We start from the raw sequence: 27,026 nt of genomic DNA on the forward strand, positions 1-27,026 counted from the left end.
ATAAAAGAATGTATTTTTACATACATTGCATTTAAAACAATGTTGTGAAAATGTATCTAGTCAATAATCAGTAGAAAAACATTTCTTGGCATTACGCCAATCAACCTCTTGTGATAACTGCCGACCAGCTTTCCGTACGCTTCCATTGATATTTTTACATTATTTTAAAATAAAATCATACAAATTTAAACAACCCTGACTGTACATTTCATGACTGTCATGGGACAGAGTGTCTTCAGTCAGAAGCTCCTCCAAATTTGTTGTAATACAGACCGCTACAGGAGATCATTCCTGCCCACAGCCATCAGCATCTACAATAACTCTTTAATTAAATGAGTTACAACAACATTTATTTTCCCTTTGGGATCAATGAAGTACTTTTGAATAGAATAGAATATTTTTGACAATTTATTTTTGTTAATTCCAAGTCATTGAGTTTGGAGTGCCTCCTTTCCATCTCTCTCCAAAAACAGTCAGATTCAGGTCAGGACTTTAACTGGGCCACTTGAAAATTTCAATGTCACTTCCAGGCAGAAGAAACTGAATTTAAAAAGACCTGAAACCTACATTTACTGATTGTATGAATAATTCTGGGCTTAGCTGTATAAAAAGCATAAGAGTAACAATGAGTTTTGTTACTATTATGTATTAACGGCTCTAGACACAGAGACATCAACGTGTTAGCTTCCAGCGTGTTAGCTGACTGTGTGTGTGGATCTGTGTGAGTGAAGGATGTCGGCGTGTGTGTGTGAGAGAGGCCACCCATCCGTCTTCTCCCGTCTGCAGAATTCACCTGCACTCCTCAAACACTTCGGCGAAGTCTATATCACTTCCTTTTGGAGCCATAATTACCTACATTAACACAGCAAAGAGGGCTCTTTAACTAGATCACCGCTAATTGCCGTGCTTTTCAAAGTTGAGGCCATTTTGCCCTTTTTTTTTATCACTCCTTAAATAAGGGATAGCAAATGAGCTCCAAGGATGATAATTAATACTTTGTCTGCTGGCTGGGGTTTATGGACTAAAGCCAAGCTGAGACGCCGTAGTTGAGGCATGGGTTGCATTTATCTTCGACGGCGTGGAAACAATACCCCTTCTGAGTTTGGATGGCAGTTACCTTTACAGATAGGTCTAAATGTCAGCCGCAGCTTTTTATTGTAAACAGCAAGCCATGTATTTACTCGCCTGCAGACAGAAAAATCGGTTCAATTTGATGTTTATTAGCTTGTCATGCATAGCAACAACTAGGTACATAAGCTTAATAACCAGAGCCAAATCCACATTAACCTTTAGAAGACTTTTCTTTCTTTTTTTTTCCACTTTCTCCTTTCTGCTGCTGATTCAAAGGTGCTCAGTGCTGCAAGACTGCAGAAGCCTTCAGGGAACCTTGCTTGTTTTACTTTTATTTATTTATTTTTTTACCTCTATGTGTGTGGTTCAGGCTCCTACGTTCCTCACCGCTTTCACCGGTCAGCTGTGGGGATTTTGCAGGGGTAGCGGCTCTCATTTTGTGGCGATGGCTAAAGAAGATATGGGATATTACATGTGTATCCCAGTCCTGATGTGTTGCTAGATAGAGAGAGGTCAGTGCATGGAGCAGACTGGATGTGGCAGTGGCCAGTGCTTAATCTTGGTGTGTGTGTGCATGTGTGTGTGTTGGAGGAGGAAGGAGATGGAAAGAGCACAAAATATGGACACTAACATTAATATTCTCCACATTGTCTTTTTTTTCTTTTTCCAGATTTTTTTAACCCAGCATTATCAGCAGATTCTTTTTTATCATCTTGCTATCAGCATCAAAAAATGTTTGTATTTCAATTTATCCCTTCATAACTGTGGAAGCAAAGTGTCATTTTTACAACTGGGAGTAGCTGATCAGCATCTCAGGAGCTCAAATGCAACCCCCAAACTCCAGTGGAGTTATAAAGGAGGCTCCGTGGATGCATTAAGAGGAAGTTCAAATCATCTCTTCCATCCATCATAATGGGTTAAGGATAATATTTCTGACTCCAACGTCTCTTTTTTCCCACGTTTCTAACTCTACAGCCAGGCAGTGACTTAAAGAGGAGCGGCAAAAGCAAATGAGGCGGATTAGCAGCGCTGATGGTGTCATCCAGAACATGTTGCTATGAAGTATAGTCTTTGCTGCCTGGATGTTGATCAATTAGTATTTCATTCAGTCAGAAGCCTCTTCAGATTTGTTGCGAGACTGACTGCTACCAGCATCACCATCCACAATAACTCTTTGAAGATACTTGGATGACATAAATGACATCATTTAATTTCCTTTGGGGATAAATTAAGTTTTCTTTATTTGAATTGAATCCATCCATTGTGCTATGAAAAATAAGAACCTTCAACTCATAGGAAACTTGTGAATCCAAACTTTAAAGAAAACACCCCCAAATCAGAATGAAAGCTCTGGACATTGGAGTCTGAAAAGATGGAGGACTGCAGCAAATGTGTAGAAATCCTATAGTGGAGAAAACTCAATTAAGAGGAATATGAGAAAATTTATCCGTAATGGCCAATAATTCCTTCAGGATGATTTCCGTTTGGGACAAATGTCCACCTAGATATATGTAGATGCGCTACAACCTGAAAACATTTCGCTTTTAGGTTTCCACAAACAAATAAAAAAAAGGCTGGTAGTTAATAATATAACTATTCAAGGCAAATATTGTTGAGTATTGTTTCCTTTTCACCATTAAAATAACCAAAAAAAGATTTTAAATTGTCTTATATTTTATTTGCAAATAGGTATTTTTGTCTTACCTTACCCCAGTCCCTGTGTTACTTTCACCATTCTGTAATTATTCAGTTTCCCTTTGGGATCAGTCAGATTTGTTTGAACTGAATTGAATTTGCTTTCAAAGCAACAGAGACAGATTGCAGGTGGCTGAAGTGCAGAATCACAGAGACCCGGGGAGATTGGATGGATTTGTTTTTTTTCATGCTGGCGTAGATCCTGAGGAACTGAAAATAACAGCGCGACCAAAGTAATTAGCTGTTAAAAAGAGCAGTTTGTGTGGCAGGGACTGAAATTATAAAATACTTTCCCGTCACTTCATTGAAACCACATAATTTAACTTTCAGATTTAAAAAAAATCAGTGGGACGAGCGGAGTAAGGAAAAAGAAAGGCAAAGGTTTCACATGAGAAAACTCGCCTTGTACAGAGACCTTGACTCCTTTCTTTGCAGGAAAATAAATTCCTGTTAAACATCTTTTTTTTCCTCCTGAGTTGTGTCTCAGACTGAAGGGAGGTTCACAGAATACCGAATTAGCTGTTTGTTGCTCTGGAAGGAACTCTGTGTATGTCTCAGATTAATTAGCCTTTGCCCGTTTTTCGCTGAAGCCATCTCTGCCTTTCCACGCTCATCTGGATCTCTCGCACTCGTATCGCTCTGCTGTGCTGCCGCGGCTGAGTGCAGATGAGGGAAAATGCCTCACATCTTCTCGGGGTGTGTGGGTGTGTGTTCTCAATGAACCGAAGCAAACGCAGCGAATGAAAACAAGTGTTCACTTCTCTGTGGAAGTGAAATGAGGGTCCTTCGAGATTAAGAAAGGAGGAAAGCTGGGATCCTTGTAGACGTAAATACTGACAGGTCATTTTCTGGGGTCGTTTCGGTTTGGCTATGATAACCTAATCACAGGCGGCATCTCGCTTGCCGTGACTAATTTTGCTCTGGCAGTTTCTTGTGCACCGAAATTCCAACATTGTCAGTTCAATAAAAAGAAGCAAATTTATAGTTTGACTGAACTCAACAACATGAAAAAGATAACAGAAAGCAGATTAAGTGGTTTATGACACATCAATGAAGCCTAAAGAATTTGTACAAACTGAATTTGTTCTGCCCTGTCCGGGTTGTGCCCCGACTCTCGTCCAATGTGTCAAAATATTTCTACTTAGGATCAATCTATGACTTCCTGTTTCGCTGGGGGATAAATATAATGTGACACAGAGGTCAGTTTCTCTTGCCACTAGCCCAGAGGAGGACAAGCATTTATCTTGTCAAGACGAACAGGATGGTAAGGGAGCTCGGGAACTCACTATTGAAGAACCAGATTTTAACCATTGTCCGCGATATACATGACAAGTGTTTGTACGGCCAATATTAGCCTTTTCTGTCCTACCATCACAAACATAAATATTTAAACTTTACTAAATTCTAAAGGGACTTTAGACTTTAATTGTAAGCATGTTTTTAGTCATATGAGACTAAAATTGAGCCTTTCAGTAGCAAACACCAGAGGTTGGACATACTGGTCTTACAGTTCACTTTGAAATGGCCCAAGAAACCTTTTAGTGTGCGTGACATGATCAACTCTGAATTACTAGAAACAAAAACAGATGGCTCTATCAATAAGTTTAAAATGGGTCGCTACTATATACAGGAATACTTCATTAGACACAAAATCAACCTCATCCTTTGCCGTCCAAGCCTCCACGCGTCCTTCCTTCAGAAAACCTGAGCATAGGGAGGACCCAAGAATCTTTCATTAGTACTGCCAATAAATGTGGAACGAGATCATTGAGTTGAATGGAATAGTGATAGATTTTGAGGGTCTTTTTGCATAAAAAAATACTATTAAAAATGTTGACCCTACTTTTTTGCTGGACTGGTATCTTGCATGGAACAAATGAGGAGTCTAACCTTAAAAATCTCACGTAAAGACCTAACTTTATTTCTTGATGTCGTATACATACATGTTGCCAACCTCTTTGTCCAGTGGGTCTCTTTCTTTTCCTCATTAATCAGACATAGTTTACTAAAAGGGCCACTGAATGGTGTAATGCTTTCCTTGTTTGCCCTCTTGCACTCCCTGTTTGCCATTTTGAAGGACGTAAATGAGCAAGTTCAGATGGTTGAGGCGTTTGGTAAGAGACCTTCCCAAAAGCCCATTGTGAGAAGTTTTTTTTTTGCCAACTCTGAGCCACAGAAGGCTTCAGGCCAGACCCAAGATTCACTGAAGAGAGATTTATTTATAGATTTATTAATAGATTATAGATTATTTATAGACTGGGTTAGAAGCACTTCGGCATCCAGGCAGAAGACCTGGAAGAGCTCCCTCTAGTTCTCCTTCCATCCTACGGATTATTTTGCTCACAATTCACAAAACTGCAACATCTACTGAGATGACTTCTCTGTTGCCTAGAAGCCAGGTATTTAACTTGTATTGTTGTTTGACAGACTAGACCACAGGTGTCAAACTCCAGTCCTCGAGGGCCGCTGTCCTGCAGTTTTTAGATGTGCCACAGGTACAAAACGCTGGAATGAAATGACTTAATTGCCTCCTTCTTGTGTAGATCAGTTCTCCAGAGCCTTAATGACCTAATTATTGTATTCAGGTGTGGTGCAGCAGAGGCACATCTAAAAGTTGCAGGACACCGGCCCTTGAGGACTGGAGTTTGACACCCCTGGACTAGACAGTAGTGCCGGTGTTTGAAGTATTGTATAACCCTGTCCTATATCGGCCTACTGAATCTGTGTTTGTTGAAATACCAGAGTATCTTTCTCTTAGAAATGGAGCTTTATTCTTATTGTTTGGGTTGGTACAAACAATCAACTTTCTGTTTGTTTGCACTGTTGCATTGCAGCTTTATCATTGATTGAAAGCGGCAGCAGACTATCGTCCCAATGATTTTATTACTATGCTGTTTGCAGAGAGCAAATACGGTGAAACGGGTTCATTTTCCAGCACTATACGTCTTCTGTAACGACTGCGACCCCTGAACTCCTACAGGCTGGAGTCTTTCTCTTCTTCTGTTTCTGCTTTGTTCCCAAACTAAAAACAGAACTCTGGATTTTAAACTCCAAGTGGCGTATGTCGCATAAAACCCTTCCTTCCTGTGGAATCTAACACCCGCGTAGCGAATGCTGACTCCAGCATTCAGTGTGCTGAATTCATACTACTTCCTGCCAACCCGTCGACCGCCGTGGCTAATAACTTGCCCTTTTATGCCCTAAATGAACACTTCACTCAGTTGTTTCAGTTTGCTTCCTTCCCTCCACCTCCTCTTCCTCGCTGGTTTCTGTCACATTTTGCAGTGAGGTGGTACTCTGAGCGAAGATGGAAACCTCATGATCCCTTGACCCAGACGCACTGAGGTCCAAGGAAGTGACAAAAGGCATCTGCATGGGCGCATAAGCTTACACGGGCACACGCTGATGCACAATCACACCGTGCTTCTCACCTTGGGCTCCTTTGCTATTTTGACACATAGCATCCATCCACATAGCGTTGGTTCCAGACTGTCTGGCTCTTTACATTGCTTACTTTATCTGTGTAGCGTATTTTATTGCAGTTACCCGGGCATTGCGCCTTTCTTTTGCCAAATATTTAATGGGTTGTATGGTATTTTTGCTCTGGATGCTATCATGACCAGAAGCTAAACCTCTCCTGCTCTTAAAAAGAAAGGAGGTCAGTGAATCATGAAGAATCATAAATAACTTATAAGTTTCCCATGCTACACCAACAGTAAGATGAGTCAAATTAAAGTGGGATACACACAGACAGGAGCCAAAGAAAGTGCTTTATCTCATGGGTGTAAAAAAAAAGCTAAACAATATCCATTTGTAATATTACTAATATACAAAACCTTATAGTGTTTCACACATAGAAAAGGAGAAGTTTAATACACCTCTATAGCACCCTGTTTGTGCCTTTTGAGTCCCAGTGTACAGCTAGTGAAGAAAAGAAATTATTATAAAGCAAGAAGCAAACAGCAAAATGTGAGAAGTTGACTTAGGTGGGACCACACACAGAGGTTTGCATAACAATGCTATTCCAAGGAGGGCTCGACAAAAGCTGCTCCAGACATCATTAGCGGAGATGCATCATCACAGCATTTCTCCACCTGCGTTTTTTTTTTTTGTGGAAAAGAAGACGTTTCAGTGCGCAAACCCAACCGCAATGCTTCAGCCCACTGCAGCATTTATTTATTTCATCTGTCCTCGCCCTCGAAACTTCACTCTCTCCCCCTCCCATCCTCCTGTTTTCCTCAATGAATCGGAAAATGATGCTGGGATTTCCCAGGAGCCCGCAACATCAATCTCTTAACTGATTATCTTCGTCGTTTGCCGCTCTCGTCTCCCCGGACCCGAGAAGTTGGAGGAAAGTGATAATTGGAACAAACATGATTTCAGGGAATTACTAAAAAAAAAAAAGAAAAAGCTGCAAAGTCTTAGTTTTGTCTCATTCGAGGCAGAGGAGGGTTGCTTAGTGTTTCTACGAAGGACTCTTTAGTGTACTTAAAAGCAGATTAAAGTTTTGCTGATTATAACAGGAGGGGAAGAAAACCAGAACTCCACGATGTGTCATTTCACTGTTACTATGATCAGAAAGGAAAGTCTTCAAAAACGTACTCGAGTGTAAACAGTAGAAATGCCTGTAAAACAGAGCAAGAGGGAAACTGGGATAGTGAACCTGACTTTCAGAGAGCACAACATTAATAGTTTTTCATCTTATGGCTTGGAAAGCTGTGTCTTTTCATAACTTAACATCATATTGCATTGTCATCTGTCTGAATACTCAGAAATAATAAAAAAGGATGCAATCAAGTTACTAAGAAGAGAGCAATGTAACCGTTTCCCACTTTTCAAAGCCCTCCGGTTTGTCTGGGCTGTGACTGCCAGCGTTTTAGATTTTAATACACATGTGATTCAATGACGGGTTCATTGAAGCCGGCGGGGATTAGGGGGTGGGGGGACCCATTTCATCCTCTCTGCCTTTTATTGGACTCTTATCAGCACACACAAATCCAGATTCATCTGAGTTATTGTGGCTGTCTGTAAACAGCCGTGGAGCTTGTTTACTCACATAAATATTTTCAGAGGCCCTGCCTTTGTGTTCCCCGCACACACACAGACACAAACAAAGCACGGGGTCGTCGACCACAAACTGTGATATCATGTCGCTATTAGAGGTGATGATGTTTATCTGGGAGGTTAGAGAGGGAGGAAATATTGCCAGGGAAAATCCAGCATGGGCCGTCTCTGTCCGTGACGGAGAGGCTGAAGGGAGCGAGAGACGTCTGTGTCCGTGACACCGACACGGACGCAGTTAATCCCCACATGGGCCGTGATGCCAAAGCTCTGATTGAGCCGGTTGTTTTCCTAGCTTCCTAAGAAGCATTTTCCAAATAAAAATCGGAAGTATTGCATTTAGGCATTCAGTTTCCTCTGAATCAATACTTTGAACAATCAGGTTTTGGCTGAAATGAAAGCTCTAAATCTTCTTGGGTATGTCTCTACCAGCCTTTCAAATTTATGGCCCGTTTCCACAAGCACCTGCCAGCGCCACTCGACTCAAGTCTATTCTTAACAGTTTGTGTCGTTTTCTGTTACAACTGAGTATAGTTGGGCGGTCCCAGAGTCCAAAAAGTGATATGTACGCAACACACCAACGCAGGACGTGGAAGCTATGGTGAACATTCGGCTCAGTCTGTCTTAAAAACTCCAGATATACTCAGTCGCTGTAGTGAGTTTTTACAAATGGTGGGTCAGATGAACGCAACTAATGACTTGACCCTTAGCCAATCAATAGCTGACTGTCTTGTGGCATTACATTTTAAGTCCAACTCTGAACGTTTAGAACCCCTTCAAAGTAGGTTTTTTTTTAAAAAAAGGGGCCTGTACCATGTAACCTTTACTAGGGGAAAACACTTCAGCGCTAGTAGGGATGAGCAGGAGCTAGTACAAAAGGATAAATCAGAGGCTAACAAGTTCATAGGCTCTGTATGCTTTTGCAAGTCACTGTGGAGTGTCGGGGTATACAAAGTGCGTTTCTTCCTGACCATCTTGAAAATACTGTTCATGTCGTCCAGTCTTAGCCTGTTTTCAGTCCTTGTTTCAGTCATTGCTTTATTTCTCCATCAGCCCCCTATCACAAACACACACACACACACACACACACACACATTCACACCCAGTGTCAGTTCTCTGGATTGTCTCTGCACATTTTCAAAGCCTGGACATCCAAATTTAACCTTTGTAGAAGTTCATAATTTTTTTATACTCTACATTTGGATAACTGTATTTCCTTGCTGCGCCGAAGTGATCCACTCTTACCTGCTCACTCTTTATCAGACAGCTGTCCCCATCCACCATGCAATATTCATTTCTCAGCCTCCACAATTTCTCCTTGCTCTCTCTCCAACTTTCCTCTCATTTGTCCCAGTCATATTTCCTTCTTTTCCCAAAACCACCAAATTATTCCTCTTTTCTCTCGTCACTTGCTTCTTTTGCCTTTTCTTTCTTATTCATTCCCAATTTCTTTACATATCTCAACATATTTTTTTTCCGGTTTTCTCATCCCCCCTCGGTCTTCTCCTCGTGTATATAGAGACGTATATAGGATGTAAGAACTCTTGTGAATTTGTTGTCGAGCCATAGCTCCTCCTTGACAACTTAAGCTTATATTCATGATTTACACTCAAGTGAGCAACCAAAAAAGAAACCGTGGAAGATCCATCTTCCTCCATTGCTCCTCTTTCCCCAAGACTTGCCTCTCTTGTTCTCTCTCTCCAGCCTCTTTCCTTTTCTCTTTTACATTCCTTTTCTCGTCCTCTTGTTGTTGCAGGAGTTTAAATTTGGTTTGTGTCTGGGCAAGGACGTGACTCGCCTGGGTAAGGACAAGCAGGCACTCAAGGTGATGCTGATAGACTATTAAGCCATAGAAACATTCTTGCAGACAGTGAAACACTTGAAAGCGCACCCCGACGTCTCCTCTCTGTGAAACACTTGAGCGTCTGACAGACTGCTACACGGGCCACAAGCAGGTCTCAGGCTCTAATTGCTGGAACTTTGGTCAGTTCCTGAACAACTGGAGTAACATTTATAAATGATAAACATCTCATTAAAAGTTCTACATTTCAACATGTTATGTTGTTTTAAGTTTTATCTTCTAAATGACCAGAGTTTACTATTCTGCAGGGAGTTTTTATTTTCCTTTTTCTGCTATTTGTGACCTGATTTATTGATTTTCACACACTATGTTGCATTTATGCTAAATATACTTAAATATACTTAGACACATGAAGCATAATTTGTGAAATGCCAAGTCCTGTCTTGTCTTTGAAATGTGTGTCTCACTGCTTTTGTGAAGTGTGTTTTTGTTCGGCTACAAGTCTTTCTTGGTGTTTGACTGCATCAGGACCAGGTACATTACATTTTCCTGACATTACTGTCTTGATTGATTTATTTTTTTAATTTTGTCACCTTCCTAAAATAATGGCCCAAATCTTTTCTGTATTGTTTTGACAAAAGTGACTATTTTTTCAAAATCAATGCTTCTTTTTTTTTTTTTTACAAAAAGATGATTTAGACAAACAAAACAAATCACTAGGCAAAAATTAGGCCGTTATTTCAGGAAGATGACAATATGTAAATGAATGTACCGTGTAGGAATGAAGGTTCACTGTTTTATGAGTCTCTCCAATGGGTGGTCAATTAATCAAAACATAGGTGGTGCATCAGTCAGCTGGAGCCACTTCAGGCATTTAGCATGCAAAAGTGAGGGAATCTCAATCAGAGCAGACAAAACTAGTGTATTCTACTATAATAACAATATTAACACGCTGTTGCTTTGACATTTGTGTATTCCATTGTAATGGCAGATATGTGAAGTAACTTAGCGTTGCAGTTGAAGAATTTTCAAAATGCACAACAAATTTATTGTAGCCTGGCTTAGCTAATGATCAGAACATGCTACAGCATCAGATGTGCAGGGCAGTGATGCGACAGTGCTATTTACTGTACTGAAGGCAGTGTCACTTTCTTCAATTCATTGAGTATTGAAATGTAAGGCATATCTGAACTAGTGTGATATGTTATAAATTAAGCACACAATTTATGTATTGTTTAAAATGAAAGATTATGTGTTACTCCCAAACACTGTCCTGGTAGCTGGAGGCATTTGGAAGTATTAAGTTGAGCATTTGGTTCTCACCATCTTAGTCTTTCCCCTATTAGATTAGACTCTACTAAGGAAAAATGATTGGTATTTGATCATTACCAAATACCAATCAATGTGAATCTAGATGAATCAAAGGAAAAGTGACTTGTAGGAAAATATTGTAAGTTTGTGCTATATTCCACAAGATGATGCTTAGGAAACTGTTGAAGTCAGACTTGTTTCAATGCAGGGCTTGTTGTTTTGATTTTAAAGCAGCTGGAAGCATGACAGCTTGCTTCTGTTTTTGCCGGAGGTAAGCAGCAATGTATTCATGGAAATATCAGTTGTTGCATAAAACAGAGCTTACATTGTGTCTGCAAACCTTGATTGTCAGCAATATGCATTCTCATTCGCCTCACTTCCCAATCCAATTGTCATAAAAAGGCCGTTACATCCTCCAACACTGAAAAAATGTCACATGTTCTTAATGTGATTTTCATCCAAAGGGATTATAACTTTTGCATCTAACAGACACAATAATTTATCCGGGTGCCCTAAAACCCACTCCCTTTAGCAGAAGGGACACTGGATGGAAACGTTCTGTGATGCATGACACATTCTTGAATTGGCCACAAAAAGACACACTAGCTTTTCTTCGGCAGTGACAGAACCGCTGGGTCTGTGTTCGTATCCAGAAGTCAAAGGTTGCAGTAAAAAAAAAAAAAAAAAGACGGAACATCTTCGATGAACTTTGTGAAAGAAATTCATGGACATTTCAGACAGTCCAGTTTATCAGCAGGTCTTTGCTACCGGTGTTTGATTCTTTCTACCAAAAAGGCACAACGGGGCTTCTCTGGCCTTTGAGAACGAGAAAGAGGAAGAAGCCCCTCGCACCGGAAAAAACAGCTTGCTGCTAAGGGTCCCATTGTGCTAATTGTTAGGATTCCAGCTTTTATGGACCAGACTTACGGTAGTGCCAGAGCAGACGCCTGCTGCGAGGTGGCAAAGAATGAAGGAGGTAGTGACAGAAGGGTCAGTGAGGCACAAGCCTTTGTGCCTTTTGGAGTATCTTTTTCCTCTCCCCTCCTTTCAATCATTTCATCATGCCAATACACTTTGTGGCACAAAACTGACGGGTAGCAGTCCAACATGGAGGCCAGTGCCTCTCTTTGTCAACATCCAAATGAAGGCCAACCACCATGTGGGTATGCTAATGCGTGCTGCCCTGGGGCTGCTCATAGAGATGCCAATCTGTGGCTAGAGCCCACTGACTATGAGGGGTTACGATGAACTCTGTCAATCTGAAGGGGTGACTGGAGGTTGAACAACTGCCGTCAGACCAAACGAAGCTCTCGCTTCAAACAACTGTCAGACATTTAAGAAGAGATATTAGAATATCTCTTGTCTCTCTTACATCATCATGGGAAAATAAGTTTCAATTGCTTTTGAGACCGTCATAAGAAAATCTAACTACAGCGCAGAGTTGGAGAACATCTTTTAGCATCAGTAACTTGTATTAGTCTTTTTTTGCTGTCGTATAAGATTTTGGATCACACTTTCTTCTTAATCTTACTTCAGTTCATTGAGACTCTCTTGAGATTCAGCCTCAGGATTCCAATCAAATTGAGATCTGGACTTTGTACATTTGCTCTTATGTTTGGGATCATTGCTCAGTTAGTGAGCCACTTTGTTTCTAGCTTTTCATGGGCAGAAAGATTGCCTCCAATTTGAATCTAGAACACAATGGTGTACAGAGGAGTTCATGGTGTCATCACTCAGTGACTGGTGCTCAAGCCAAAATATTCACTCCTCCACCACGTTGCCTAATAGGTTGTGTTTTTGTTTTAGGCAATGCACCGTTTGCTTATTTTATTTATTTAATAAAATATAGCTCTATGAATTATGGTAAGACCTCTCTATGTTGGTTTCATTTGCTTACAGGACATTAGTCCAAAACTCTTTTTGTTCATTTTGATGCAGGTTTTTCAAGCAAAACTGTGCTGCCATATTCTTCTAACAGTAAAGATCCGTTTCCTCCTGGCCATCCTTTACAACAAGTCATTAATGTTCTGTCTTTTTTCTAATTGTCCTCTCATGAGCTTTATGTTTTTATCATTTCTCTGAACAGTGTGTGCTATTACCTTTTGGTGAATTTGCTAGGGTGTCCACACTCCTAGGAAGATGGGGTACTGTCCTCAAGTAATCTCTTGAAAATGTTGGAAAATTACCTTCTTATCCTTCTCCAATTGTTGGGAGGTGAAAACTGAATTTCCTGCAGCTTTTAGATGTGTCCCTTGTCCCACACACTTTAATTAAATGACGTAGTTGCCTCACTTGTCTGCAGTCGAGCTCCACAGAGCTGATGAGCTAATATTGGAGCCAGGTGTGCTGAAGCAGAGAGACGTCTGAAAGTTGCAAGACACCAGGTACTTTGGTTTTTCCTCCTTAACATTATGTTAACACACAACTCCAGATCAGCAAAACTACTAATATTCCTGCTTTTATAGGGGTGGCCACACTTGCTAATGATCATTTATTTAATTGTATTACATTAAAAACACCTGGCTGCTGTTTTACTTGTTCAATGCTACGGAGCCAGATAGGGTGTACTTAGTATTTTCCCATGATTGTAGTAAAACAGATTTTCACAGTGGTTTGCCACTACAGAAATTAGAGTAGTGGGAGCCGTGGGAAGGGAATTTGAAAGTCAATTAGATGTACTTCAGTGAGATTTACACCTAACATTAACATGCATCTCCAATCAGGGCCTAATTATAGTCACAGCTGACATTAACAGGGATCTTTAGCATACAAATACTGTGCAGATTTCTAATTACCACAGCGGATATTCTGATGTCAGCTCACGTCACCTCCTTTGCTGATACTTCAGACGTCTTTGTCCCCCCCTCCTCCAAGGATAACGCTGCTTTATGTAAAAAGTATGCCACCAGAGACGTTGTTGCGTTCGCATTTTCTCCAAAAATAAAAACGCAGCGAACCACAGCTCGTATTTACAGATTCTCTCTGTGTCCAATATTCTATGTGCTGTCCTACTCAAAGTAATTATCATGTAGTGCGAAGCTGACATGTCAGTTAACAACCGCCATCTGATTCTGCTCCAAGCAGAATAAACAGCAACATGAAAGCGGCATTATTTGCTAACACTGAATGACTCGGAGTCGCCGTGGCGAAGGCCTCAGCGAACCTCGCCAATTTACTTGTTTTGTTTATGCAGTTCCACCGCTCACCTTTTTTTCTTTTTTTTTTTTCATGAACCCGAGAGGGTCGAGAGCATTATTCCGTCTCAGCCATGTTACTTTTAATGAGGTGCGATGTTTGGCCAATCACGGCACTGTGACTCCTGCCCCGAGAAAGTCTTCATTAGCACCGCAGCGCTGTCCCATGTGCTGCGTGCGCTCGCATAAAGACGCTCAGACATAAAAGAGGGGTTTGTGGAGTTAAGCTCGCATGAGTTTCAGATGTGGAACTAGACCAGAAACTGGAGGCTTCCCCCGTTGGAAGGATTTCATTTTTTTATGTGGTCTATGTCTGGTGGAGAATGTGGCCTTGTTGCCAGCATTCCTCTGGAAGGACAGTTTTCTTTCGTCTTTTGATTCGTCTTCCTCCTAAATCTGTCCTTAGAGGTTTCCAGCAAGTATTTGTGAAAACTTGCAGCCAGGTGTTTGCATCACTGTGGAGAATTTATGTTCCTTTCTTCCTGAATGTTTTAACTCAGTCACACTGGAAGGTTTCAAATCATGAACATGTTTAATGCCATTTTAGAAGATCTCAAATTTAAGACCAGACTTTGACTAGGCCTCTCCAAATTGCTTCTCAGGTTTAGGTCATTAATTTTCTACAGAAGCTCAGGTGTGCACGAGTTCAAGATCACAAACTGATGGCTGGAAATTGTAGATAAAGATTTCTAGAATGCATGGTTCCATCAGTTACGGCAAATCGTTTGGGTCATGGAGCTGCAAAGCAGCCAAAGACAATCGCATTCAAAAAATTACATTTTGGTCTCATCCGTCCTCATAATATTTTCCAGCCACTCCTGGGAGGTATCATCAATGCTCTGTTTTTTCTCCATTTGTAGACAAAGGCTCTAAATCAGGGCTTCTCCAGCAAACAGGTTCCAGAGGTTTAGCTGGAACCTGTCCTAGAGCCAGCTTTTGTGAAAGATTGGCGAGAATTTAACCACTAAAGTACTAAACTTAGCATAGCGCCATTGCTGTTCAATACAAAAAAATGGTGGGGATTCTTCACAGTCTTGAATTAAGCACAGATTTCAAAGCAAATGTAGACGCACTTTAAACTACTTAAACTTTGCTGGTCAGAAACATTAAAGTGTGACCAAAAAGCAAACGCAAAACCAGCAGGAACCTGGAAATAATCCTCCTTAATGGCACCGTGCATGTTCTCCCTGCTTTGTGGAGGTGCCATGCTGGAAATAGGAGGTGTAAATAAACGGAACATCGGTGTAAATTCAAGAAGGAACCTCTAGCTGGACGTAGGCAGACAGAATCGATGGACATCACTTTTTGACATGCCTCGCCAAGTGTTTGGTGTGTTTATGGATTTAGGTGTGTGCACGGAGCTGTTTGCAGAAGCGTGTATCCGGTTTTGCTCGAATGCACTCGACTATGTGAGAGCAAAGCAGAAAGCCCTGAAGATTTGCGAATGTGTGGTGTTTGCTGCCCCTCCCTCCACCTTTCCCCCCCTCGTACTGAATAGTCTTTGCGGTGTTTGCATACATACATTAATACGTGCATGCGCATCAATGAATCCATTGTTATTTACCATTCTGTCACAGTGGAATACATCGAGGCAGCAGTGGAGCCGCCTGAACCCAATTACTGCTGCAGCTCTTCACCAGGCATCGCTCAATCACTCGAACCAAACTTAGTTTCTAACCCAGTTTTCATGCTCCGGAGCACAACAAAGCTCCTTATCTTCGGGACCCCGGCGCTAATTGAGCATCGCCTCGATTTGCGGGAGTCGTCGCCATCGTCTTCCGCTTTGGAAAAGCAGCCTGCCGCTCCTCCCTCTCACCCCTCGTTTAGGCTCTTTCTCCTGCCATGTGCCCGTTTGTAACTCCGTGGCTGTGCGGCCCAGCTTTAGTTCCTGGGCGTGTTTGCGGGCACTGCTGTATATCAGAGCGCAGCAGGAGCTCCATAAGGAGGCCACGGCTGTGTGTGATGTGTCCCACCAACATACAAGTGTTGGAAATAGGCTCATGGGGCTGAGCTCACAGGGAGCCGCCACTGATGCTGGCTACGCTTTAATGTTTTTATTTACGGCATAATTTTTGTAGCGTTTGCTTTCGGCATGTGGTGGAGACGCGGATGCAGAATGTCGGCGGCTTATGTTTTATTATGATCAATATGTAATCAAAATATTACAGGAAATAACAGCTTGTAAAATAGGAATACTGGCTTTGAACTATACTGCAAGATTAACATCTTAACGTGTAATCATAGGTAATCCAGTGTGGAAATCCATCATTGTAGATGTGCACCGCTGTGTAGATATATGGTTCTGTAACTCTTTGATGACTTCAACACAAAAAGCAGAAGACCTGTTAGTGCCTGTTACACCATGACGCTGCAAAGTTATTTTACACTTTCAGTCTCTATGGCAACTAAAAGCTCATCTTTGGTTGGTAGTTACATGTCATTTTGTGTGGAGGAAACAGCACATGCTGGAGTTATTACAGCCATTACAGTAAAAACAGCAGCCTGCTGCTGCTGCACCACAGTTATTTAGATCTGCTAGTGGAGCCACTGTAATATAAACTATATAAAGTATATGTCGAAACTGTACATAATGTTGGATTCATAAAATACAATTATAATTTACCAATATTATAGGGAACCCTAATAAAATGTTTTTTTAACAGAGTAAAGCATTCAAAGACCAGTCTGTTGTTGTTCAGCAATTGAATAAAAATTGATTGAAACAAGTTTTTAAAAACTCTGTTCATTTGTAGAAATATTCCGTTTTATCCAGGTCAATTGGTCTTACTGTAGAAATGATCAAATGCTAAAACAATCTGAAATAGCCCTTTAGGCCAGCAGTGGAAAGAAGATATCAAGCACATGCGAACTTCGCTGTTGTTGGCTAACAATTAGCTAGTCTCAGTGTTATCAAAATGCACAGAAAGCTTTCCTACCTTATCTGCCAAAGTTTTTATTTTCTGTCATGATCTGCATTAAAAAGAAGGATAAAACAGAGCTGGATGCTTCCTTACTGCTGTTTATAACAGAATATTGTTGGCTAGCCCAACAAACAGAACTACTTGCTTTCTTACTTCAAAATAAGAGAGAGCCTCAAACGAAGATGCTACATTGAATCAAGCTTAAAGCAAATACCTTCATAACCATATTTTCTAATAATAATAGCTCATATTGACTTTACTTTATAATGTCATGCCAACACACTGCATCGTGAGACAGAATTCGCTTTTTAATATCTACACTTTATGGTATATTCTGCTAATTATATTGCACTTCTGATATACAGTGCTAATACAGTTTTATTTCACTAAAAATGTCACTTGCATATACTCCCAATCTGAGCTTGACGGAGGAAACTTCATCATGTTTTTCGTCTGGCACAGAGCCGTAGTAGATCACATCTGCCCTGCAGCTCATCTCCGTGTCCAGATTGTAATTCTGTCCAACAAACTGGCAGCCGGCACCAACAACAACCACCGTTCACCGCAGCCAAGAATGCAAACTGGCAGAGGGCTGATCAGGACGAACCTGAGGTGGTGACATTAAGCCTTCGCTGCAGCCGCAGATGATTAAAAACTTTGGCAGAGATATTTTATGACCCAATAAATAAAATACTCCTCTAATGATACAAATGGTTTCGGTAGCCTTACATAAAGATAGTGTTTGGTTGTTTTCACACTCGAAAGTTATTTTCAGATGGTGTGGTTCACTTCCTAGACAGATTAGAGTTTGGTTAAAGCTTGTGAATTCACAGAAGGACTTTTTCAATCTGGTGCATAAGAAATCTCCAGAACTGGGCCAGACAACATCTTTGGTGTATTTTTTTTTTTTTTTTTGTCGTTTCTTGAAGGCCTTACTTACTGTACAAAGACTGAACAATTTAGCAATGAAATTCCAAAGTAAAACCTTGAAAGGCTTTCAGAACACTTGCAGAACGATAGAGGAACACTTAGAGATTTTGTGAATATCTCGTTTCTTTTAAGGAAGGCATAATGAGGACGGCTTAACGTTTGTACAATGTACTGTACATAGACTGCGGGAAAGAACTGTGTATAGAGTCCATAAGAGTAAGAGTTCAACACGCCTGACTTGTTTTCCCTCAGACAGAATCTGCTCCGGAGATGAAATGTCTTTTAACAGGTCTGGCAGACTACAGTCTCCAGTCTGCTGAGTTTGCACCCAGAATGCCCAGAAATATGAGGCGAATGCAGAATGTTGCTGAGTGGAGGGGTTTGCAGGCTCCCCCTTCTCTCGCATTGCCCCGAGCGAACCATTTCATCTGATTCATGTTTTTAGCACATGGTTACAACCATGCTCCGCCTCCGACATCTCCTGGTCGCGCTGCTTTGCCGGAAATCGTTCCGATACTCCCCGAGGAACACTCGCCTACCACCTTGAGTTTTTACAGGTCAAAATGACAGAGGTATGAAAATGAAGGCACTTCTCTTTCTTTGCTTGAAAAGATTGTGCCTTAAAGCTTTTACGAGTTCAGTTCTTTGAAAATGAGCTCAACATTTTTCAGACGGCACCTTCAGTTAATTTTGCCCGATCTGGCAGTTCCTCCCACACACATTCTGGTGGAGGGATCTTGAAGGGAAACGCCACGGGGAAGTAAACCACATTTCACGAGTGTTAACCGTGTTGCCGTGTCTGAATGTGGCGATCTTAGAGGGGAGCCGAGGCCGCAGCTCTCTGCAAATGATGGGTGTGAGATGTGGGATTTAGATGAATTTAAGGACACAAGTTTAACTTTATGTTTCCGTTACCTCCCAAGCACAAAACTCACCCACTCCCCTCTGTTTTTTTTGTTTCGTTTTAATTCTTCTGCTATAATAAACAGTACCAAAGAGGAGCGTTCACTTTCATACTTACACAAAGCTTTGTTTTATGACAGTAAATGCTCTCAGAGCCTGGCTGCTGGTCTGTGTGCGATTCTCCTACTAGGTTCCTATATAATGGTGCCCACGTAAATAGAAGGGTTTTCATATAAAAGCTGGCCTCAGAACACATGAATAAACACAGTCACATTCCATTTCATTTGAGCCTTGGGGCTTTGGAAGACGAATCCGAAATGTGCTGTGGTCGAGAATAAACAGGCTGTTGTATTTATGTAAGATTATTTTACTCTCTACTTTCATATCTTCTAACTTTAGGCATGGTGAGGAGAAGTTAGGTTCAACTTTTATGTATAGTCAATCTGTAAAACTCATGACCTTCCTTTTGGGGTTTTGTTTTAGACTCCTTAACTCAAAGGTGACACATTTGACCGTTGCATCTTTTTACATTAGCACATTTGTAAAGATCATGTAAAGTAAGCTATGATTAATATATTTTGTTTTCCTTGTGTCTTATGAATAATAAAAAACACAAAGATTCTTCCCCCTCCCAGATAAGTTATCAAAATCAGAGCTTATTTGTTTTTAGTTGTGATGTTTTCTTATATAAAGTTTAGCTTCATTCTTGAGATAGGATTTTTTTTTTGTCTGATTTTCAAATGTTTGTTATTGCAAAGCTAACCCATCCTGAGATTGTGGTGGCAGTTGATTTTTCTAGCCTCTCTGACCTGAGCTGTCGTTAATTATTGATATATTTTTAATTAATAATCTACAACAAATTAAAAAAGATTTGCAAGTGACACAAATTAATTCTCAGCAGAATTTGCAATTAGCATGATTAGCACTGTTAGCAAGGTTAGCATTACCGTCTCACAGTCTCTGTGTGCTAAAACGGTTTCCTCTGTCCATGTCAATACATATTATGACATAGTTGGTGTTTGAACTAAAAAAAAAAAAAAGGCAGTGATAGCCATTTTTAGAAAGCGTCTTAAGTATTTTCAGATTTTTGCTATTCACAGGCGAATGTAAAAACCGGAGGTCTGGTGTAGTTGCTAAAGTTTCTATATGTGGCATTTTCTGCAACAGCCAGAGATTGATATTGTGAAAGGGATTTTTTTTTTACTTTGCTGTAATACCTTTAGCTTGCAATGTATCTGCTGAATTTAGCCCTTGGTCTACTTGTTCCCAAGGCATACACAGATTGTAATCCTATTTGCTTCACTTTGTACTGACTTTTTCAACTAAAATGGCAAAGGTACAAAATGGCAAGGGAACTTAACCACCAGCAACCGCCAAAGTTTAGCTTTGTTGTTCCAAAAATGTACAGTTTAATTTCCAGAGGTGACAGCTAATTTCCAATGGCTAACTAGTCTTCTTTCAATAGGAGCATCTTCCACACCAAAGAGTGTTGCAGTTAGCGCAACCTGGTTGTACTTGGGTATGATGCGTCCATGGTTGAAATTTTAGGTTTCTGAGATGAAATTTGTCCGATTCCTTTTACCACCTCATCGTATGGGTTTGTCTCTGCTTCCTTCAAGAAACTTTAACAGTTTAAGTCCATGTTGTTCAGTTGTCAGCTATATATAATTGTACAGCTTTGTATTGCTCTGGTTCTTTGTGAAACACTGATGAGCCTATTTGTTTGAAGTAAAAAAAAAAAAAAAAAAAAGGAAGCCCTTTGATGGATGAATTTGATTTCAGTTTTTATTAGAAGCCTCTGCCTCCCTCCCTCGCTTCGCCTGCTCTGTCTAATAGCTGATAAATGTAATTAGGTTTCCATCAGAGAGAGGAATAATGATCGACTGTGGCTGGATGTCTTGTGTGTTAGTGAGATAAAACTCCCTCTCAAATACTCGGGTTCAAACTTGAAAGTTGGATCAATAATCTCTCCTTGTGTTCTCCTGTAATGCTCGAGTGTTTTCGGCTTTGCTGCTCTTGTGTTGCAAAGTGGAACATTTTCGACTATTCTTTCTGAAAGGAAAGAATTCTTTTCAGCCATTTTCTGCTAAGAGATTCTCTTCACGTTTGTATTTTGAAGCTTTTACTGAAAACAAAACGTTTCGACCCAAATTTTCAGCCGTTTGCAGGTGTTGTGCATTATTGCAACCACGAGCGTCTTTTCTCTCATTGAGCAGAAGGACTCTGTGACGAGGTTCTTTATGGTTTAGTCAAAAAAGAATGACTGTTCCAAGTTGGAGATCATTTTAGAAGATTTATTCGGTTCTCACAAAGGTGGCAGGTGCAGATCACACACAAAGGACATCCAGAGCAGGCTAGAAATCAAAAATCATTAGTACCTTTGCTTGCAATAGTTCATCATCACCAGCGTGACTTCTTCTCAGTCTAACCACCGACTGACTCCTGTGGAGCAGAGCCCTGCTTTTAAAGCCACAGGCTCCGCCCACAGACAATCCAAACTAGCAAAATACTAATCATCTCTAACTCAAATCAGAAGTTTGATTCTGATTTGAATCAAACTTCAAATCAGCCTAAAGTTTATACAGTATACCAAATAATACAAAAAAAAATAAATAAATAAACTTGTAAACAAAAATACAATATTCAATTTAATATACAACACCCAATGCGCTCTGCTGACGTCACCTCCTCATGTGACTCCCTCCCGGCACGTCACAATCCGGAAACACACTACTTGAAAACAAAAACCAGGAAAACGTCCAGTGCTAAAAAAAAAGGTTACAGTAAATGTTTAACCGGAGCAGGAACACCGCGTGTGCACCCACGATGAACCGCCCCAGTCCAACCTGCAACAAAAGTAAATTAGTGATGATGTATGTGTTTGTCGGCGTGTGTGCGCAGTTATGCGGGCATGCTAACACGGACTCTAACGCCCAGCTCGTGACGGCTCCTCCGTCACACCACCCCTCTCCTCTCCAAGGTTGGCAAAATTTGGCAACCTAGAAAGAAAGTCTGCCACTTTATTAAGTCTGCCACTCCTATGACAGATGGTAAATTTGTACGGTTGCAAGGACAAATACCACCTAGTCAGACGATGGTTACTGTCCTTCATGGTGTTGATCCAGGTCAGGGCACGATGGTCTGTCTCCAAATCAAAGTCTCTGCCCATCAAATAATACTTGAGACTTTCCAGAGCCCATTTAATGGCCAGGCCTTCTTTTTCTACTACAGAATACCTCACCTCACGAGGTAACAGCTTACGGCTCAGGTAGAGTATGGGTTGCTCCTCCCCAGGATCTCCTTGAGCCAGGACAGCTCCTAAGCCAACTGTGGATGCATCCACTTGAACCAGAAATTTCTTACTGAAATCAGGACTTCGGAGGACAGGAGATGAACATAGATGATCTTTCAAAGTGTTAAAAGAAGCTTCACACTCCTTAGTCCACACCACAGGATTCTTTTGGTCTTTAGCTGTCAAACTTGTGAGTGGAGAAGCAAGTGTGGCAAAATGAGGCACAAACCTTCGATACCAACCAGCTAGTCCCAGGAACGACCGCACTTCCTTTTTGGTTCGAGGACGAGGGCACTTTTGGATCGCTTCAACTTTGTCCATCTGTGGTCGCACCTCTCCTCTCCCCAGCTGGTAACCCAGGTATCTGGTTTCCTGTTGTGCCCAAACACACTTTGATATGTTAAGTGTCAGTCCTGCACCTCCAATCTTTTCCAACACTCTTGCTAGATGTGAGACATGCTCCTCCCAGCTATTGCTGTAAATGATTACATCATCAAGATAAGCAGCGCTGTAGTCTTCACTTCCTCGCAAGACTTTGTCCATTAGCCGCTGGAAGGTGGCTGGAGCACCATGCAGGCCAAATGGCATTACAGTAAATTGGAAAAGACCAGAAGGGGTACGAAATGCTGTGTACGGTCTGCTTGAAGGCTCCAATGGAACCTGCCAGTACCCTTTACACAGGTCCAGAGTGGTAATGAACTTGGCTTTTCCAATCCTTTCCAGCAGCTCATCCACCCTGGGCATGGGATAGGCATCAAACTCTGAAACTGCATTAAGCTTTCTGAAATCAATGCAAATCCGCAGTGAGCCATCTTTCTTACACACAATGACTACTGGACTGCACCATTCAGAGTTTGAAGGTTCAATAATACCTGACGTTAGCATGGTCTCGACTTCATCTCGCAGCTGCCCCACCAACTGCTGTGGAACTCTATATGGGCGTTGACGAATTGGCTGCTTCTCTTTCAGTCGAATTGCATGCTCAATCAAGGAGGTCCGGCCTGGATTAGGAGAAAAGAGAAGAGACAGTTTCTGGAAGATCTGCTGAAGTTGTGAGGCTTGGTGTGAGGTCAAGTGGCTGAGATTGGGGGTTGACTGTTCAGCCATCACTTCAACACCAGGAACCTCTTCTTCCTCTTCCACTGGCCTCAACAGGCATGATGTTTCTGGAGCTGGACATGATAGTTCTTTCCACTCCTTTAGCAAGTTCACATGATAAGCCTGTGTAGCTTTCTTTTTGTCAGGATGGGCAGAGACTTTGATTTGGAGACAGACCATCGTGCCCTGACCTGGATCAACACCATGAAGGACAGTAACCATCGTCTGACTAGGTGGTATTTGTCCTTGCAACCGTACAAATTTACCATCTGTCATAGGAGTGGCAGACTTAATAAAGTGGCAGACTTTCTTTCTAGGTTGCCAAATTTTGCCAACCTTGGAGAGGAGAGGGGTGGTGTGACGGAGGAGCCGTCACGAGCTGGGCGTTAGAGTCCGTGTTAGCATGCCCGCATAACTGCGCACACACGCCGACAAACACATACATTATCACTAATTTACTTTTGTTGCAGGTTGGACTGGGGCGGTTCATCGTGGGTGCACACGCGGTGTTCCTGCTCCGGTTAAACATTTACTGTAACCTTTTTTTTTAGCACTGGACGTTTTCCTGGTTTTTGTTTTCAAGTAGTGTGTTTCCGGATTGTGACGTGCCGGGAGGGAGTCACATGAGGAGGTGACGTCAGCAGAGCGCATTGGGTGTTGTATATTAAATTGAATATTGTATTTTTGTTTACAAGTTTATTTATTTATTTTTTTTTGTATTATTTGGTATACTGTATAAACTTTAGGCTGATTTGAAGTTTGATTCAAATCAGAATCAAACTTCTGATTTGAGTTAGAGATGATTAGTATTTTGCTAGTTTGGATTGTCTGTGGGCGGAGCCTGTGGCTTTAAAAGCAGGGCTCTGCTCCACAGGAGTCAGTCGGTGGTTAGACTGAGAAGAAGTCACGCTGGTGATGATGAACTATTGCAAGCAAAGGTACTAATGATTTTTGATTTCTAGCCTGCTCTGGATGTCCTTTGTGTGTGATCTGCACCTGCCACCTTTGTGAGAACCGAATAAATCTTCTAAAATGATCTCCAACTTGGAACAGTCATTCTTTTTTGACTAAACCATAAAGAACCTCGTCACAGACTCCGAGATAACTTTTGTAATACGTTTGCTGGCTCCTCCACAAAGCCCATCTGCCTCATTTGCCCTCCCAGCGGTTCCTACCAGTCTGTCCCTCTGTGTTCCCCTACAGGCTTCGAGCTGCTGTACCAGCCCGAAGTGGTGAGGCTCTACCTTTCTCTGCTGACGGAGAGCCAGAACTACAATACCCTGGAGGCGGCTGCAGGGGCTCTGCAGAACCTCAGCGCTGGACAGTGGACTGTAAGTCCTCGGTTTGGAGGGGTGGGAGTGGTACAAAGGCAAGACGCCATGTTCAAACTGACTTTTTGCTTAATTGCACACTTTCTGCAAACTTTGATGTTGGTCGTGGCCTTTCGGTGGCGAAACTTTTACAGCTGGAAGCACCAATTAAGGGTAAATGGCATCCCACTGCGCTTTAGCGGAGGACAGGGACGATAGAACACTAGAAGCAGCAACAGAATTGAGCTAAATGCTAAACTGGATGTGCGTTTACCATAAAGGTGACTGGTAGACAGCTAGGAGACTGGCTTTAAGGACAAGCAAAGTCAGTGGACTTTGATCAAAGAAAAATAAATTCCCAGGGTTCCTGCACAGTCTGGAAAACAATGGAATATGACTGAAGTATTTTCCTGGACTTGATAACTATCAGAAACCAAAATAAGGTGTCCAAATTTCTCCTTTTTGTGCTCTTTTGAGATGTCATATCTGAAGTTTGACTTTGTATAAATATCTGCCATGAATTAAGAGAGAACCTTTATACAATGAACCCTCGTTTTCCGCGGGGGTTGTGTTGATAGGCGAAATCCGTGAAGTAGTTACCTTTATTTTTTTACAATTGTTATACAGCATAATTAAATACTCTACATTGAAACCAAAGAACAAAACCTGTTTTCAGGCCTAAGCATTTTTTAAACAAATATAACGCTTTCTTACAAATAACTACAAATAACTTAAAATTATCATTTTAATCATCAATGCGACGTACAGTAGGACAAATTGTGACTCGCGTATTTCACTGTTCCTCTGACTGCGACGCTGCGGCCCGACTCCGCTCTCTGGTGGCTTTTTCTTCTGCAGCCTGTGGTGCAGGTGTGTTTTTTCGAGAGAAGAACATAGTTATTATTGGTAGTTGTTGCTGTCGCTCTTTTTTTCTTCTGGGCAAAAACATTTGTCAAAATTTGCCAAGCTGTATTACGTATATTTAAATTACCGTAACGTTATTTGTACACAGGTAGAGAAGAAGCACGGAGACTGTTTAGCCAATCAGGACGCAGAACACAATGCACTGTGGGCAAAAAAAAACTGCACAAAAAAATCTGCAAACCAGCGAGGCCGTCAAAGGTGAACCGCGTTATAACGAAGGTTCACTGTATTGACGCTTTCAAGAACTTAAAAGAACTGAACTTTTTTTTTTGAAATCTTGACATAAACAACGTGCAGGAACTTTGGATTTTTGTGAAGTTTTTATCAAAATGGAAAAATTTAATTGAACTTATTGCCCACTAAAGCTAATTGTACTGAAATTAACTAGTTTTGCACCAATGGTAGGCAAAATGAAGTTAAAGTTTTATCATAATATTTGTGGTACTGTTGTGATGATGATTAAAGTAACGATTAAAAAACTATTTACTACTTCTCTCTTAGGTAACTGTATGGCTGTGACTGCATTGCAAAGCAATAATAGCCCCACAAACACAAATACTGCTCCTGAGAAACACACCCATTTATAGTGCGCTTCTTTAACACAACAGCCACAAAAGAATGTTATTTATATCACTAAACTTCACACAGTATTTAATCATTTTTTTCAAATTTATTGATATTCATTCATACTATTATTGAACAAACTGTGGATAAAATACTAAAACTAACAATCCCAACAATATGAACAGTTTTGGTTGAGGTTATTGCTAAGTGGAATTTATAGTGACAACAATAAATCAAAATTCTTACCAGGATTATCATAACAAATTTATCATGATAAATAATAAACCATACAGTCCTATTTTGCAGGCCCAGTCCATGAAAAGGAAAACATAAAAAAACGGTGCAATCTACCTCAGGACCTCCCATCTGGTTGAAGTGACTTGATTAGATAACAGCCGTAGCCCACACTCACTCTTCTCATCCAGTGCAGGGCTTTCTGCGCTGGATGAGAAGAGTGGCTCTCCAGCAGCAGTCAGGTTAGTCACTCCAATCAGAGCGGTTGTGGAGCCGCTGAGACAGAGGCTGCAGTAAATTATCAGCGTGGAAAGGCTGGCTGTCAAACGTTACGCTAAGCACCTCAGGCGAGAGCAGTCACCTGCGCGCCTCGGCAGACAGGTCGCACTCAGCCCGCCGGGGCGTCAGCGCCAGCGTGAATCTTTTCAGCAGATTTTAACTTTAAGTTCCTGTGGAATGTGCTCAGATTTGGGATAATTCAGTATTGACTTGCAGTTAAGGTTAAAGTTGGCTTCCTGTTGAATTACCACAATAATAGCTGTTTTGTTTTTTTTTTCTTCGCCATAGCAGGTTGGAGTCTCTGACACATTGTTGTTAACAAACACATCCTGACCCTCGAGAGAATATCAGAGATTTTCAACCACACTCATTCCCTGATTTTTTTTTTTTTTCCTTCCTTTTCCCTCACGTTTTCCACAGCTCACTACTGCCACCTGG

At 41.3% G+C, this 27,026-nt stretch overlaps 1 protein-coding gene across 8 annotated transcripts in view; it reads left to right on the top strand.

Annotated features, from left to right (window-relative positions):
• arvcf (ARVCF, delta catenin family member) overlaps nucleotides 1–27,026 on the top strand; it is a 261,138-nt gene that overhangs the window by 220,117 nt on the left and 13,995 nt on the right. For all 8 annotated transcript variants that reach the window (XM_023343118.1, XM_023343123.1, XM_023343119.1 and 5 more), the window contains one exon: nucleotides 24,481–24,608. In XM_023343118.1, coding sequence (XP_023198886.1) covers nucleotides 24,481–24,608 — 128 coding nt within the window. The remainder of the gene's footprint in view (nucleotides 1–24,480; nucleotides 24,609–27,026) is intronic.

The sequence above is a fragment of the Xiphophorus maculatus genome, chromosome 12 (genome assembly GCF_002775205.1).
Source record: "Xiphophorus maculatus strain JP 163 A chromosome 12, X_maculatus-5.0-male, whole genome shotgun sequence".
Taxonomy (NCBI): domain Eukaryota; kingdom Metazoa; phylum Chordata; class Actinopteri; order Cyprinodontiformes; family Poeciliidae; genus Xiphophorus; species Xiphophorus maculatus.